We start from the raw sequence: 17118 nt of genomic DNA on the forward strand, positions 1-17118 counted from the left end.
GTAAGATAAAAATAGTAAATATATCAGGTACTGTCTGATTTGAACAGAAGAAAACATACTCAAAAAACTCAATAAGCCAAAGAGGCATACATTAATTATTGAGAAATAAAAGTAAATCATTATAAACATACCATAAGCAACAATCAATACTGAAAAATACAAGTAGTCTTGATAGGAAAGGAAAAGAACCTCAGCACAAATTGTGTTACCACAGATACAGAGCATTGATAATAACAGGCAAATTATAAATCTGTATAACAAAAGTTCTATTCTGAAAAGTAATGTCTACAAAGACATGATTAAAAGGACAAAGAATGTTAATTTCTTTAATCTATCATTATAATTGGAGAACTAATACTCCTCTTAATGACTGAATAACTAGACAAACGGTCAATAGAAATACACACATGGATGGCATTATCTTTACAAAATGCTGTTTATAAAGCACTATTCAGTTATATTTACCAAGACAGACACACTGAGAATAGATCTGAAGACAAATTGTCTTGAAATCAGTATGACAAATAAATCTATGATATAAGTACAAAGAAATCCAACAATATGTTGCTAATAATCTAACAGTAAAACAAACAGAAGGAAACTAGAATGAATATGTAAAAATATATGTATGCTCTCATTGTGATTTATTCAATATTAAAGGGAGCTACTTTCTTATTTCACTTGTGAAATAAAAACAATTGTTTTCAATTATGTATGGTGTTTTCACGTGTATATCTTCTGGTGTGTACGGCAGAGCCATAGAATGTGAGGGAAATAGGGTGATGAAAGTGAAATATACAACTCAAGATTAGAGGTAGGAGGGAGAGATTGGTAGAGAATGAAGGCATGGAAGACACTGTATGAAAGGAAGGGTATTTTTTACCTCACTCATGTCATTATATCTCTCTATACATCACCTCCACAATAACATTAAATTACATTAATTATAAAACAATGCCTCCAGCATAAATGATTTGCTTAGTGAAGAAATATACTGCAGTTAGAACAGTTACAATTGTTAGAAACACATTACAACACTTAATTTGAAAGATAAACTATTTCAGTTTAGGTTGAATATTAATTCTACATAAACCAGTAACAATAAAGTGTTTCATTGTAGTATCCAATTAAGTGTTAATGTTAAATGTTGAGGTAAGAAAAATCAAGACAAGTACTTCTTGCTCAATACTGTCATTTTAGCCTAGCTACTAAGGAGGAAACTGAATTCTGGAAGCCAGCCTGGATAGACAACTCAAACTAAGCAGCTAATGAACAGGTTAGAGGTATGGCTCAAGTGATAGTACCAACAGTGAGTGAGGAAGTTGACTGACTGTGAGACCTGCAGTTCAAGCTCCAATAGTAGCTCAAGAAACCCATGAAGTATGTGTATTACATGTGTTTCTAAGTTAGAAACCTAACTGTAGTGATACTAGCACATCTTCATCTCAGATATAAAGGGAAAAGAAGATGAGTGGAGAAGGTGGGGAAGGGAAGCAAAAGGTTAGGGAAAAGAAGGAAGAAGAGAGTGGTGGAGAGGAGGGGAACAGAGGGAAAGGGAAAAGAAGAGAAGAGAGAAGGGGAGGAATACTTCATGGCATCAGATTTGACAGTAACTTGTCTGGGAAGATTGCTCAGTGGTAGAGTGCTTGCTTAGCATACATGAGGCCCTGTGTTTGAATCCTCAGCACCACATAAGCAAAAATGTTGGAAGTATTCCTTTGGTTCAATTTTTAATGTACTCACTTTGAGTACATTAAAAAAAAAAGTACTTGCAGACAGTAAACTGATTGATTCTGGCATCGTCTTCCCCTGCTCTAATATATATACTGCAATAAAATAACAGAATTTAAAGACAGATATACTTTATAATCTATGAATTAAATTGATTTGTCAAATTTTACTCATTACTTTCCCAGAAACTCCCAAATTTCATGTACGAAATTGTAAGAAGTTTTTGGTTATTTGTGTCTGAAATTTACCTTTCCTTATAAAGTTTTTCCCTCATTTTGTTGTTGGCTTGAACTCAGAGCTTGGGCACTGTCTGTGAGCATTTGCTGTGCTGTACTTGCCATTCTTTTACTAATTGCTTCAGGAGACGAGTGAAAAGTTTCCTCCCAGGAGTTTCTTAGAAAATGGTACTCCTCCTCCAAGACTTTTCAAAAAAAAAATGGTTGTCTAGGTAGATCAGTATGAATGTGGGAGGAGGTAGAGTTCAGGGCAGGTCTATGTTCATGTGAAGCTTGATTACTTGCTCCAAACCAGTCTGTTTTTACTTTTCTGTTTTGCATATCCTATTTTGTTTTGATTTTCTACCTCTTCTCTGACCCTAGAAGTTCCTGTCAGCAAGTCTAGGTCACATATCTAGGGGACCTAAGACTTGTCTTCCCAGACTGTATCCATTACACTGTGCAATAAATCTTTTGCCTCCCTACCTCATATAAGATATGGTAAGCTTGCCTCTTAAGGGTTTGTTGTGATTGTTGATGATCCTTTCCCCACATCATGATTGGGAAGGATTGTGTAGGAAATTTTCATGCCTGATACTCAGTCTTCCAATGTAAGGTTTTTCCATCCCTCTTTTAGTGGACTTTATATATTCCTCATCAAAATGGAGATCCTGAGGCACATTTGGATGGATAGACGGCAACATGGGAGCACCTATAAAATATGAAGGAAAAATAATTCTTCCTTTCTGTAAAAGTTAAAAGTAAGTTCCTGAGAGGCAAGGACATAAGGATCAGATAAAAATGGGTGCTTCCTAGACTAGCTGTGTCCCATAGTTGTCATTGTTCTTGGTTACATACTTGTAAAATAGAATTTACTTACTACATTATGTTTGAATTGTTCATTGCTCACAGATGTAAGTCTCATTATTATACAAATATCCTCTTACTTATATCCTCTTACTTCATTGATCACAGTTATTGACTATTGCAGATCCTGAGGTAGAAGGTACAAGTATGGTAAGGTATTCAGGGATAGATCATGGTTCTGACTTCCTCTGGAGGAAAAGGTGAACCAATGGAAAAAGTTGGAGCTTAAGCGGAACACCTGTAGAATTCCTTTAGCAGGAGATGTGGTGCATCCCTCTTGGCTTCCCCTATGCCCAGCGATTCCCATGGTTGTGATGATCCATCGCCCTGAGGGCCTCTGGATTTCACACCTTGTCCACAGTTCTGGTGGTAGGAGTCTCCCAGTATGTAAGGCAGGACTGGTCTCAGAGGAGTGACATGATCAGTGGTACCTTGCTTGCTCCCATGTTTGTCAGTTTGTGTGGACAAGCTCACCCTGACATCTTGAGCCTGGCTGCTGCCATGAGGCCTATTTGAACTAATGCCTCTCACCATCCCATACCTCTGTTTCAGAGACCTGTCCTGTTTCACAGTTGTGTATCATTTACTGTGCAAGCTTGTGTTATGTATCCATATATGCTAGTAGTTGGGCTGGGTATGGTTTTCAAGGGTGGGGTGGTATTTCATGCCTCTTGCAGGAACAATTGTGTTCTCACTAACTGCATGAGTAATCCTAGCTTACTATGCAATCCCCTTAACTTACATTGCATGTTCAGTTGATAGAACCATGGTATAATAAGTTTGGGTCTCGGTTTGCTATTGAGGTTCAGAGGACTCTTAGCCATTGGTGCAGATTTTGGGGAATATTGGTTGCCATCATTATTGCTATCCTGACTGTTTTGCTAGGGCTCCTGCTTCTCCTGTGATCATTGTAGAAACCATATATACAGAACAACATGTTAATACTTTAGTTTGAAATGTTTCTGGTACCCTTGATATGCAGGTGGTTGTAGATAAAATGATTGTGATATGTTTTATGATTTGGAAACAGCAATAATGTATGTTGATAATCACATAGACCTGCTAAAGACAAAGTTAAAAATAATGTGTCATGCTAATTGTCAGTACATCTGTGTTATCCATCTTGAATATGATGGAAATATGATTTGGACCCATATCCAGTGACATATTTGAAGAATCTTGCCCTCTGATAATATAAGCTTAGATATTATGCATCTTCAGGGTCAGATATCTGGTATTGGTCACTCTACCACGCAGGCTTAGTTGTATCAGTTCTCCATTACCTGAAGGGATTCACCTGGGGAAATAGCACTCTTTTTGTTATTTCTTAGGCATTTTCCTGTTTATTGTTTTGGTATTTCTTTTTTCTTCCATTCTTCCTGAGATGTATGATCTGCTGATTTTCCAGGTTCAGGCTGATAGACACTTGCTCAATTTACAAAATGAAAAAGGGAGAAGTGGTGCAGACCCTGAGGTGCCAGGAGCTGGCAAGGTGTGAGCAAAAGCTCCCCAACCACAGACTCCAACCTTCAGGGCTATAAGTACTTGCCCTTTTTGTAGGAGGGAGTGTTCCTTTTAGCTTCTGGGCCTAGGAGCTTACCTCTAGGAGTTTGTTGGACAAAGGTTGAACTAGAATGAGGAAAGATGCATATGGTATGCACTTGTTGACTCAGTGAGTACTAGAACAATGTGATGCAAGCACTGGACCGATCTGGAAAGTGTCTATAGCTAAGGTTATTGCTGGAATAAAGAGAGATTCATCATTGGCCTTCTCTCAGTCTGTTCCATTATCATCCCATTGCCCTTCCAAAACACTGTTGGTGTTGTGGCTGTCCCACAACAGTGGTAGAGTACTTACCTAACATGTATGAAGCTCTGGTTCAAGTCCTCAGTACCACATACATAGAAAAAGCCGAATGTGGAATTGTGGCTCCAGTACTAGGGTGCTAGTTTGGAGCAAAAATTTAGGGACAGTGTCCACGCACTGAGTTCAAGCCCCAAGGCTGGGACATAAAAGAAAAGAAATGCAAGCTGGGTGCTGGTACCTCATGTCTTTAATCCTATCTATTCAAAAGGCTGAAACCTGAGGATTGCAGTCCAAAGTCAGCCTGGGCAGCAATGTCTGTGAGACACTTATCTCCAATAAAAACCAGAAAACCAGAATTGGTGCTTTAGCTCACAATGTAGAACACTTGGCTTGAGCTGAAGGGCTAAGGGATGGTTCCTAGGCTCACAGTTCAAGTAGCATAACCAAAAACAAAACCAAACAAAACAAAAGGATAAAGGAATAAAGAAATCCATCACAAATGTAGGCTTGAACAATGAAAACTATATATCAGGGATGGGAAGATGGTTCAGTGGTAGAGTGCTTGCCTTGCATGCATGAGGCCCTGGGTTCGATTCTTCAGCACCACATAAGCAGAATAAGCCAGAAGTGGCACTGTGGCTTAAGTGGTAGAGCACTAGCCTTGAGCTGAAGAGCCGAGGAACAGTACCTAGGCCCAGAGTTCAGGCCCCATGACCAACAAAAAGAAAAGAAAAGAAAAGAAAACTACATTTCACAGGTACTGTTGGAAGCACCCCAGTTTTATCTCTTTGTCTCTCAGGAATTTAGTTTTAGAGAGGACTTTTTTTTTTGGTTGTGGGGCTTGAACTCTGGGCCTGAGCACTTATCCCTCAGCTCTTCAGCTCAAAGTGAGCGCTCGACATCTTGAGCCACAGTGCCACTTCCCAGGAATTTAGTTTTAAAGAATGAAATTATTTTTTCTTTATATTGTTAGAGGTGCTTTTAAGTTGAAGTCTATACATTCAAATATGCTCTTTGATTCCCGTTTTCATGAGGAATAGTTCTGGTCCACAATAGAGACATGTTGAACCCATACACTGGAGAACTAAAATCAAAAGTGAAAGTTACCAATCCAATCTTTCCCAATTATTTTTTATGGAAGGGATTACAAAAAATCTCAATAAACATGTAAGAGACAAGGGTAGGTTCTTTGATAAGAGAGAGGGAAACTGTTGTAGACCCTGGGGTGCCTGCCAGGAGCAGACAAAATGTGAGCAAAGGCTTCAGGACAATTGACTCCCACGCTCAGCACTGCAAGTCCTTGCCCTTTATTGGTTTGAGGAAGTGTGTGTTCTAGCTTTTTGGCCTGGGGCTTTACCTGTCTGGAGGCTTGGGTGGAAAAGATGTATTGAAATAGAATGAGGAAAGATGTGTGCTGTTTGCACTTTTGGGCACAGTGGGTCTAGACCAATATTACTCAAGCATTTGAGAAATATAGCTGAACTGTGTCATCAGCCATCACTCTGTCTCCTTAATTATCATCCCATTGGCTCTCAGAGCCTTGCTTGTGCTCTGATGGGATTGCGGCAGGAGACAAAAGATTTATTGCACATTTTAATGGTAAAGGTTTGAGAAGACAAGTCCGAGGTCCCTTAGATATGTAGCCTAACGCTACTGAGAGGAACTGTTAGGATCAGAGAACAGGTAAGAAGTCTAAAGAGATATTCACATGTAAAATGAAAAGACAAAAGCAGACTGGTTTGCAAGTGATTAAGCTTCACATCAACATAGCCTAGCCTAAACTTCACTCTTCTATCCCTCCTGCATTCATCCCTGACCCCCCAAACCACTATCTCTTTGAAGGGAAATGGAGGTGATGTTCCATGTTCATAAGAATCCCTGTGAGGAAACTTTTCACTAGATACCTGAAGAAATTATTAAAGGGAATGCAAATAGAGCCCAGCAAATGCTCACAGACAGTGCCCAAGCTCTGAGTTCAAGCCATAGGACCAACAACAAAACAAAACAAAATCCTTAAAAGAAATGCAAAATTCAGAAAAAAACAAAAATTCATTTGATTTAATAGATAGAATTGGGGAGTTTCTGGAAAATTAATTGTTAGATTTTGTGAAATCCAAATCACCAGAAGTATTATGCTGCATACTTACCTAACAATCTCACTATTGTATGCCAGTGTTTTCATTACAGCAATGGGAAATGACACAGGTATAAATTTATGGTTGTGAATATCTTTTTTTTTTTTTTTTTTTTGGCGGTTGTGGGGCTTGAAGTCTGGGCCTGGGCGCTACTCCCTCAGCTCTTCAGCTCAAGACCTGCACTCTACCACTGTAGTTACAGCACCACTTCCGGTTTTCTGGTGGTTTATTGGAGATAGGAGTCTCATGGTCTCTCCTGGGCGGGCTGGCTTTGAACAGGGATCCTCAGATCTCAGCCTCCTGAGTAGCTAGGATTACAGGCTTGAGCCACCGGCGCCCGGTAATATCTTTGTAAAGTAGGAGGGGATATATTAAAAAAAATTAAGACAAAACAGAGATAATTTACATTCACCAGAACACAGGCATTGAATAAACAGAAAGGAATAAGCAACGCAGTCTCATAACCTCAATTTCATTATTAGAACTAAGAATCAAAAATCCAATGTATCCAATTCTCCCCATATATATCCATTTTCTGGTTGGTCTTATGTATTTCAAGAGGAAACAGTGGTTTTCAAGAAGAAACTGAGCTTAACTCCCACAGCAGGCAGAGAAAAGTCCCAATGCACAAGAGCACACTTGTTCCCAGGTTTGCAGCAGGGTGGCACCGAGCATTGTGGGAATTGTAGTCTCCATGGAGGATATTTTCTTTGAAAGTCCTGGGTTGTTTTTGTTTTTTGGAGGGTGGAGGTGGGGCAGAAGATGCTCTTGCCCATGTGTCTCCCCCCCCCTTCCCGCCCACCATGGGCATTTTAAGTCTGCCTCTTCCGGATTCTTTTCCTTTGCCTGGCTGCTGGAAGTGCCCTGAAGGACAGTTTGGCCTTCCACAGGTGGGAGCCAGGAGGCTGGTGCCCAGCTCTGTGCAGTGGAGCCTGGGAGCTGTAACTTGAAGGAATCTCAGGCTTTGGAACTGATGTCAGGTAGGAAATGTGTGATTGCCGCGGGAATCTCCCCTCCACTGGTTTCTGTTTGTTTTTCTGTTTCTGTTTCTTTGGTGGGGCATGAACTTTGGGCCTGCAAGCAGCATTCCTGAGCTCCTCAGCTCAGAGGGAGAGCTTTATACTTGAGCCAAAGTGCCTACTTCCCTCTCCAGGATTTTCTCCAGTCTGGGGTTGATAATTTGCTTGAGGTTCAGGAGTTTGTGCTGCCATTAGCCTCTGGGCCTTCAGATGTAAGAACCTGGCTTCCAAATGTCTGAGAGCAAGCTGGGTCATTGTCCAGACGAGGAGAGCACAAGAGCTGTGCATTTCTACTCCAAGACCAAGGGATTCTTCTATTAACCCATGTGACTTTATTTGCTTTGCCCAGGTGTAAGAGGAGTACAGGAAGTATTCTAGTGAAATTGTGAGATGTATGCCTGCCTTGAGTCCTCTTACATTGCAGTTGTATTTGGGGCTTCTGTGTTGTTTCTCCTAGAGATAATTTAATCTGTTTGGCTTGAGTTTTTAATCTCCTGGGTGGATCTCACAAGTATTTGTACATGACCCTGTTTCTAGAGACAGTTGTACATGGGATATTGGAGTAGTGAGTGCTTGTCCTATATTTTTAGGAATGAAGCCTAGCAATGTTTGAAGCAGAGCACCCTATGAATAGGAATCTCCATCCTAAATGGACAGACCTTGTCAATTCTGAGAGGCCCTAAAAGGAAGAAGAAGAAAAGCACAGCAAGGGGAAGATGTTGCTAGCTTCCCTTGCCTATTACAAAAATTGTTGCTACTTCCCTTAGCACCAGATTCACGTGGTACTCTTTCCTATACCACTGTCAATCACTTTGTGTTGTTGCAAGATTTAAACTAATTTCCAGGAATTGTGATGCGCTGGACTGAGGAATAAACCAGAGCCAAGTTATGAGAGGGTACCTGAGGCTGTGGTTTGGGATGGTGGGGTAATTGTTATAACAAAGTATCTATTAATGTAGTAATCCCTAATCCTCTTCTTGCTAATTTATTCAGCCTGTTACCACTATGATTGTATGTAATCATGCAAACTTATGTTAAATGTCCCATCTAAGGATTTGCTAATGCTAGCTCTTATTGGTTGTTTTTGCCTGGTAGTACAGAAAGTATTGGTCAGGGAAATTTGGCCTTTAAAGAAAAATCACAGAAGAAAACTTGAGGTAATATGTCTTACTCAAGGTTGTATGCTTTGTAGGTGTTGCTTATCTTCAGGTGTGTCACTCCTATATGGAGTATTTTATGTTGTATCTTTAGGATGGTCAAGGTTCTTTCTAAGACTGTTTAGGGAAATGAACATTAGGGACTTCTCAAACCTGGGTTTACCTCATCTTTACTCATGTCCCTTTGGCCAAAGCATGTTAAACGGAAATTGCAAGTCATTGCATAGGTGTGCAATGGGTACAGTGAAATGTGCCATTTGACAACCATTGTTGAAAAATTATAACACAATAAATATCTTCTGTAGACATTTTTTCTCTAAATTGTGTGAAAACTACATCATACATGCTTTCCCTGGTGTTAAAATATGTAAATGAATGAGGTAGAACACAAATTCCAATGGATGCCTAGGATACCGTTGTATTAAAAAAAAACAGTTCCTACATACCGAAGTACATTCAGTAATAAATACTTTTAGTGGAAATGTGATATGTTTTTGCTTTCAAGTATTCAATAATATTTGTGGGAACATTCATTTTTTCGAACTTAATGTGTACATAAACATAGAAATTAGTTTGTTTAATAATATCTATCTGTCAGGAAATGGACTGCATTTGTGTTTCTTGGAAACTTTAATGCTCAGCCTGAGATATTAAAGATTCTTCTAGGACAACTTTATGGTTTTGCAGCCCATGTATCATGTTTGCAAGAGAAAATTCTGGACCCCAAATCTCACAGATTTATTTCTGAATATGTCATTTGCTTTATATCCCAGCCGTGCTTCTAGAGTCTTCTGTTCATTGTCAGCAGCAAGACAGAATGAATGGATCTCTGGTGAGTTTTTTTTTATTTCTCATTTTTTTTCCATTCCATTATATGAACCTAAAGATTTCCAAGAATTACAAACAATGCCAACGACACAGATTCAGCCTCAGGAATGTATTCATAAATCAGAAAAAGATGGCTTGTAGATTAGGAGATAAAGATTACTTGTAGGTTTAGCAGATTAAATGGTTATATTCTTTCTAAATTGAATTCAGATTGGCTTCAGAATGTCTAGGTTTCATCTTGTCATAACATGTAGTCATACCTGTTACGTGATGTAGTGCCCCGGAGCAGGTTACATCTCGTGGAAGGTGAAGGGTAGATTGCAACCAGATCTCATTCTCATGAGTAACATTCAACTATGTCAATGAAATTTTCATGGAATTGCTGAAATAGTGTGGTCATACGCACCTTCGTGTGTTCTTAAGGAATGATTAACCTATATGTGCTTAAATTACTCTCCATATATACTTCTTGGACTACTTCATGGTCTTGGTCTTACTTGAAGCTGAGGCTATATGTGTTGCTAAACTTTATGGTCTTTTTTCAAAATCTTGTTTGTTTTCTAAAGTATCCTCACAAGATTTCTTTCCTCTATAATCTCTCTCTACTTTTGGTTTTCTACTCACTTGTGTTGGTTATTTTTCTCTTTCTCTCTCTTTGTATCTATCTTTGAATCATTTTTTCTTACTTTTCTCATTCTCTCTTTCCTCCATATGTCTCTCAGTTTTTTTTTTCTTCAATGATCCATCTGGGAACTAGTTTTTCTTAGTGATCAGCTTTATGTTGCTGACATTGCTCTTAAGATTGACATTTTTCTTACCCACTGTATAGGAAAATTGTTGCCTAGAGTTCTACAGGATTCCAGAAACAAAGAAAATTAGAGAAACACAAAAACATAAACAGATAGACTTAGGGGAAATCAGGGTTCTAAAGGCTCTCTGGCACTTGGTCTCTGGTTGCCAGCAAGCAAGCATAGTTCCTTGAGTTCACACAGGGAAGATTACCATTGATAACATGCAAAATTGAAGTATCTATATTAATATTACAATCTGAGCCACAACAGGTTGTGAGGAAAACATGTTTCCTTATTCTCCTGAGACAGAAGACTGGTGCCCAGAGAAAATGCAGACATGAAGTTCACCTTACCTAGCCTTCAAGGTGAACAGCAGCTCAGTTTCAGATGCTATCTTTCCAACAGTAAGGAAAAGGCCTGCCCTCCAGTCTCTTAACCATCTCCAGAATTCTCTTTTACGCCTTCTGCAGCCAGCTCTTAGTGCTCTCAATGCTGTCAGGCTGGAATTCCAACCTTTCAAACCTTTTCCCCCTTCAGCTCAACTTCAGAGATCCATACAGAAAAGGACGTCCTTCCTCCAATTGATAAACTACAAGAAAATTTGATTTCACCTGATTCTGTTATCTTTGCTCTAACTTCATTTGTCGTGGTACTCAGTTTTCTTTTTCCATACCACTACTTTTAAATATTTTCATTCACTGCCAGTATAAGATAGGTAGTTTTGATAAAAAAAAAAAAATACAGTGATGAGATTTTCTCTATTAGAAATATCATTTGTTGCAAAATCTCACAGATGTTTGCTCAGGAATTGATTTTGATCTCAGAAATTTCACTATTAACTAACAAAAGTGGAAATATATCTTTAGGGATCTACTGGAGAAATGACTCAGGAATATTTAACACATTTGACCATTTGGTCATATTTATCATTTTTGTCATCTTGAGTGTTCCTTTAGTCTCTATCAATTTGCCTTCACCTTCCATGAAGTCCTATTAAAATGAAAATCTTCTCAAGGAACATTTTATTCCCCTCCCACCTATATTTTGTATTGTAGAATGTAGAGAAAGTTTACAAAACTTCATGGTAGCAGTTCTTTTTTACATAGGAAGGAAATATCAGGGTATCTAAGACCACATTTCAATATTTAGTATTTAAACCAAACATGGATAACCTAGGATATTTTTATGTGGGAACTAAATCAAATCTTATAAGGGCCCAATAAATCATTAGCTACTTTCTGGAGTACTGTTACTGTTTTATAATATTCACGTGGACACTGCTTTTCTTTGATCTAGTAATGTTCTATGTTCTGTATACCATGTGATATCCTGAATGTGTTCTGCTTGCTTATGAGAGTACTTGTTAATAGAAGGTCTAAATAGGGTTTACAGTGAAGCAGTAAATGTAAATGAAGAGAAAATATTTGTTTAATTCATTGTTACGCTTATATGTACTAAAATTTTATAAAAAATAATAATATAATTTTTTTTTAAATGGGCAAAAGCACGTCATTTATTATAAAGTGACATCAGATAATAACTAAGAAATCATTCTTTTTATTGGAAAGAATAGTGCTAGTTGTCCTAGGCCTTGAGTCCTTCAAAGTTTAGTGAGAGGTCTAACTTAACTGTTAAAATAAATAATGGCATTGAGAAGGAGGGCAAGTTAATAGCTATCTTCACAGTTAAAAAAAAAAAAACCACAGAAGTTTCATTTGTGTTTTCCACAGCAGACTTGTGGTGAAGATGCAGTCTGCCTTTCATGGGAAATGGATTTTATTCCACTCACTCCACCTACTAGTCAACCCAGAGAGGATTATTCCATTGTTTTTGGAGTGCCATTTGGGCTGGCATCGGCGATGGTAGCTAAGTAAATGAGGTTTCTATGTAATACATGCTGGTACTGGACACACTCGTTCGCGCGGCCCTTGTTCTGATACTCCACGATACAACGCACCAACTGGTCATTCTCCTCCAGGAGCCGCTGGACCGTCTCTTGGTTCACCTTGGCCTTCCCTCGCAGCCAGTCCGGCGCGAAGATGACCGACATCGCCGAGAACTCCCCGGCAGAAGCCCGCCCAACCGCGCTCGGTCCCTGCCAATAATATAATTTTTTAGACACCACCTTAGACTTAATGTCATCATGCCAGATTATTGTCTCCTTAGAATTTTTATCTTGTCTCTATTGCTAGCAGCAGAAATGTGTTTGCATACATTAGGGAATCTGTAATTTTTATTGGTCTTGGGGCTTGAATTCTCAGCCTGGTTATTGTCCCTCAGCTCTTCAGGTCAAGGTGAGTGCTCTACCACTTGAGTCACAGTGCTACTTTCAGTTTTCTGGTGGTTTACTGGAGATAAGTGTCTCATGGACTTTCCTGCCTGGGCTGGCCATGAAACTTGATCCTCAGACCTCAGCCTCCTCAATAGCTAGGATTACAGGCATAAGCCACCAATGCCCTGCAAATCTGTGTATTTTAATGGCCACATTTATGTATTGTCAAATATTTCTAATTTGCCATTTAATTTTCCCTGTGAAAAAATAACATAGCCAGCTGCAAACATTTAATGTAAGACAAAAGCATACCTGCAGCATAATGAAATTCCAGGTTGGAATTCTCATGACCCAGATCTAATTTCTTGATGGATATGTGCCATTACAGAAGCTGATGTCATTTGATGATGTGGCTGTGGACTTCACCTGGAAGGAGTGGCAAGATCTCGATCCTGGTCAGAGGGCCCTTCATAGAGAAGTGATGCTGGAGACTTATAGCAACCTAATGTCCTTGGGTGAGCAAAGGTCACTTTTATTTGTAAGATCAAGTGTTTTTATTTTAGTAGACATTTGACTATGGTATTTAGGTATAAGATTCCAGTCCATTCCCAGGTGAAAAACTGCTAGTATAAAAGCCAGCCAAATTCAGGTTGGGGAGCTTGATATTGTTTGCCTTTCACACTACTGCTTGAGACACAACTCCATTTTGGATTTTGTTTTGGGATATATTGTTAATTTCCATGCCCAGGATGGTTTCAAGCCTGCCTCTTCTAATCTGACCTCCTAAATGTAGGGTTACAAGTGTAAGCCTTTGGACCATTACATTTTGTTAAAAAAAAAAAAAAGATTCCAGTGCATGAGAAGTGTCATTTCTTTCTAAGGGAAACTTCAACTTCATTATATGTAACTCAAGACCTAATTTTATTCTCATTCGTTAAGAAGGCAAATTAGTAGTTGGACAAAAGTTCTAAACTATGATCCACTAACAGGAAACTGACTTCCCAGACTTGGGGTGATTATTATAGTTGGATCTACAGACTAGATAGAATATACATTACTACTGTCAGTATAATCTGGAAGTCAGTAGTTGAAAGTGTGAAAGTGTGTATTTGTAAGCCAAACCTGACATAGGTTTCATTGCTTCAAGCTTGGAATCCTAGATACTCTATAGGCTGAAATCTGAAGATTTTGGTTTGAAGCCAGCAACTGTAGAAAAGTGAACATGAGACTCTTATCTCCAATTAACCATTCAAAAACTAGAAATGTAGCCAAGACACAAACTAGTAGAATGCTAGATTTGAGCAAAAGTGCTGAGTTCAAGCCACACATGGGCAAAATAAACCCAAAGCTGGGGGAAAGTACACCATGGAGCTGTTAAGAATTGAGAAACCATGGGCTGGGAAGGTGGCTCAGTGGTAGAGCCCGTGCCTTGCATGCTTGTGGCCCTGTGTTGGATTCCTCAACACCAAAAAAGCAGAAAAAAAGACAGAATTTGGCGTTGTGGCTCAAGTGGTAGAGTGCTAGCCTTGAGCTTAGGAGGTGTGATACAGCTCCCAGGCTCAGAGTTCAGGCCTCACAACTGATCACACTCCCCAAAAATAAAACAATTGAGAAACCAGATTTAGGAGCAACCCAGTGAACAGGATGTCTGCAACATTACATTAATGATGACCCTGCAAGAGCAATAGTTCTCCACTATTTCTTATTCACAGGGCACTGTGTTCCTAAACCTATATTGATTGTGAAGCTGGAGCAAGGTGCAGAACCATGGACAAGAGAAGGCTCAGAAGAGAATTTCACAGGTGAGTTAAAGCATCTTGAATAGTGATGTTGGGTCCAGAGCCCAGTGGGTCTGTTTATTTGAGCTGTAAAAGCAATAGGATTCCTAGTGCCCTGAGTCATGTATGGAAAAGAAATAGGTGATCTTTTGTCTCAAGGAATTGTCAATCCAGAATTCTCGTGGAGACATACTGAATTTGATGTTCCACGTAGTTAATGTTAGCAATTCTCTTTATCTGTAGAGAAGTTATTCATAAAGTGAAGAAGACAATAAGAAATGTAGTAAGGAGAACTCATTTTATTTTAAACTAGTATTTTGCAGGTAGGAGGAAAATAGGATCAGGACAATTTCTTATCAGTGGTGCTGTCATAGAGGGAGATTCAGAATGGAAGCATTAAGAGTATGGAGATGAATAATTTGAGTAAATATTTCCTTGAGAAAAATATAAAAATCTGAAATACAGAAAAACATTATTTTCCATTGTAAAATGTCAGTACTACTTTCTTAATTACTACATTGCAGAGAAAAGTATATATTCTGTATAAAGCAATGCTTTGATATTTGAAAATCTAGTAACAGAATTTGAGAAAATATCATTATAGTAAGGAATTTGTGGGTCTTATTTATGTTTTTGTCTATTTTTCTATTATTCATTTTAGATGCCCCAGAAATGGAGGATGTGATTAGCACCTGCCAGGAAAGTCACAAGAAGTATCTCTCTGAAGTAGCAATCCTGAATAGTAAGCAAGGGGAGGAAAAAGTGAGACTTATAAGAAGTTTTCATTTGAGCTCCATACAGAAGTCAGAACTGATTAAGAATAATGGGAACTCCTTAGGGATAAGGATAGAAAAGGTCACTGGCTGTCAGAGCATGGGTATTTTCAGTGAACCCGCTAAGATGTGTGCTGCACATAGTACTCATGTGTCTTCTGTAGTTGACAAATGTAAACAGTGTGAAAAGTCTTTCACTGAGAAGAAACACCCTGTTGTCCCTCAGAGAACACACACAGGAGAGAAACTTTATGAATGTAACATGTGTCAAAAGTCTTTCACCCATAAATCAAAGCTTACTCTCCATCAGAGAACACATACTAGAGAGAAATCTTATGAATGTAACCTTTGTGGAAAGTCTTTCATCCATAAATCAAAGCTTACTGTTCACCAGAGAACACACACAAAAGAGAAACCTTTTGAATGTAACATTTGTGGAAAATCTTTCTCCTGGAAGGCATATGTTACTAGACACCAGAGAACACACACAGGAGAGAAACCTTATGAATGTAACAACTGTGGAAAGTCTTTCCCCTGGAAGACACACCTTACTCGCCACCAGAGAACACACACACAAAAAAACCTTTTGAATGTAACATTTGTGGAAAGTCTTTCTCCTGGACGCCATATCTTACTCTCCACCAGAGAACACACACAGGAGAGAAACCTTATGAATGTAACAACTGTGGAAATCTTTCACCAAGAAATCAAACTTTACTCGTCACCAGAGAACACATACTAGAGAGACATCTTATGAATGTAACGTGTTTTGAAATTCTTTCACCGAGAAATCAAAGCTTACTTGCCACCAGAGAAGACACACAAAAGAGAAACCTTTTGAATGTAACATTTGTGAAAAGTCTTTCTCCTGCAAGGCATATCTTACTCTGCACCAGAGAACACACATAGGAGAGAAACCTTATGAATGTAAGATGTGTGGAAAATCTGTCATCAAGAAATCAAATCTTAATGTCCACCAGAGAACACACACTAGAGAGAAACCTTATGAATGTAACTTGTGTAGAAAGTCTTTCACCCATAAGAGAAACCTTACTGTGAACCAGAAAACACACACATTAGAGAGACCTTATGAATGTAACATGTGTGGAAAGTCCTTCTCTTGGAAGTCAAGCGTCAATGTCCATCAGATAATACACACAGGAAAGAAACCTTATGAATGTCATATTTGGGAAAGATTTTCAGCCAAAAGCTACAACTTTCTATCCACCAGAGAGCACACACAGGAGAGAAATTTTATGATTGTAACCTATGTCGAAAGTCTTTCATCCAGAACATACACCTTTCTGTCCATCAGAAAAAAAACCCACCTGAGAGAAATGTTATGTATGTAGCAGGCATGGAAATTCTTTCACCTGGAAGGCACACCTTAACATCCATCAAAGAACACACGGAGAGAAACCTTATGAATGCAACCAGTGTGGAAAGACCTGGAGGTCACAGCTTAACACACATAAGTTGCTTCACATAAATGAAATAACTTAGGATTGTACCAAATGGGGAAAGTCTTTGATCTGTAAGAAAATTAAAATTGCAATACAGAACCAATACAGGATAGAGACCTTGTGATACAGCAGATGTGGAGTCCTCGAACTACAAGACACAGCTCAGGGTTCATCATAGAACACATAAAACACACAGACACACACACACCCTCACACACAAAGAGGAGAAAAATCGTATGTAGAAAAAATGGAAAGGTTTTCTAGAAAAAGTCATAACAGTAG

General features: G+C 38.8%; 1 protein-coding gene and 1 pseudogene across 1 annotated transcript; one reads left to right on the forward strand and one right to left on the reverse strand.

Annotated features, from left to right (window-relative positions):
- LOC122123306 overlaps positions 1-16876 on the forward strand; it is a 54341-nt pseudogene extending 37465 nt beyond the window's left edge.
- On the reverse strand, positions 12212-12634 carry LOC122123255 (SS18-like protein 2). Its single transcript, XM_042697630.1, has one exon. The coding sequence runs from the start codon at positions 12598-12600 to the stop codon at positions 12367-12369; it is 234 nt and encodes a 77-aa protein (XP_042553564.1). The 5' UTR covers positions 12601-12634; the 3' UTR covers positions 12212-12366.
- Positions 16877-17118: the final 242 nt, after the last annotated feature.

Source organism: Dipodomys spectabilis, unplaced genomic scaffold (genome assembly GCF_019054845.1).
Source record: "Dipodomys spectabilis isolate Male_0828 unplaced genomic scaffold, ASM1905484v1 ptg000227l, whole genome shotgun sequence".
Lineage (NCBI taxonomy): Eukaryota > Metazoa > Chordata > Mammalia > Rodentia > Heteromyidae > Dipodomys > Dipodomys spectabilis.

What these genes read in the sequence shown, in the direction of transcription:
- LOC122123255 (XM_042697630.1), bottom strand. Translation starts at nt 12,600, where the DNA reads ATGTCGGTCATCTTCGCGCCGGACTGGCTGCGAGGGAAGGCCAAGGTG.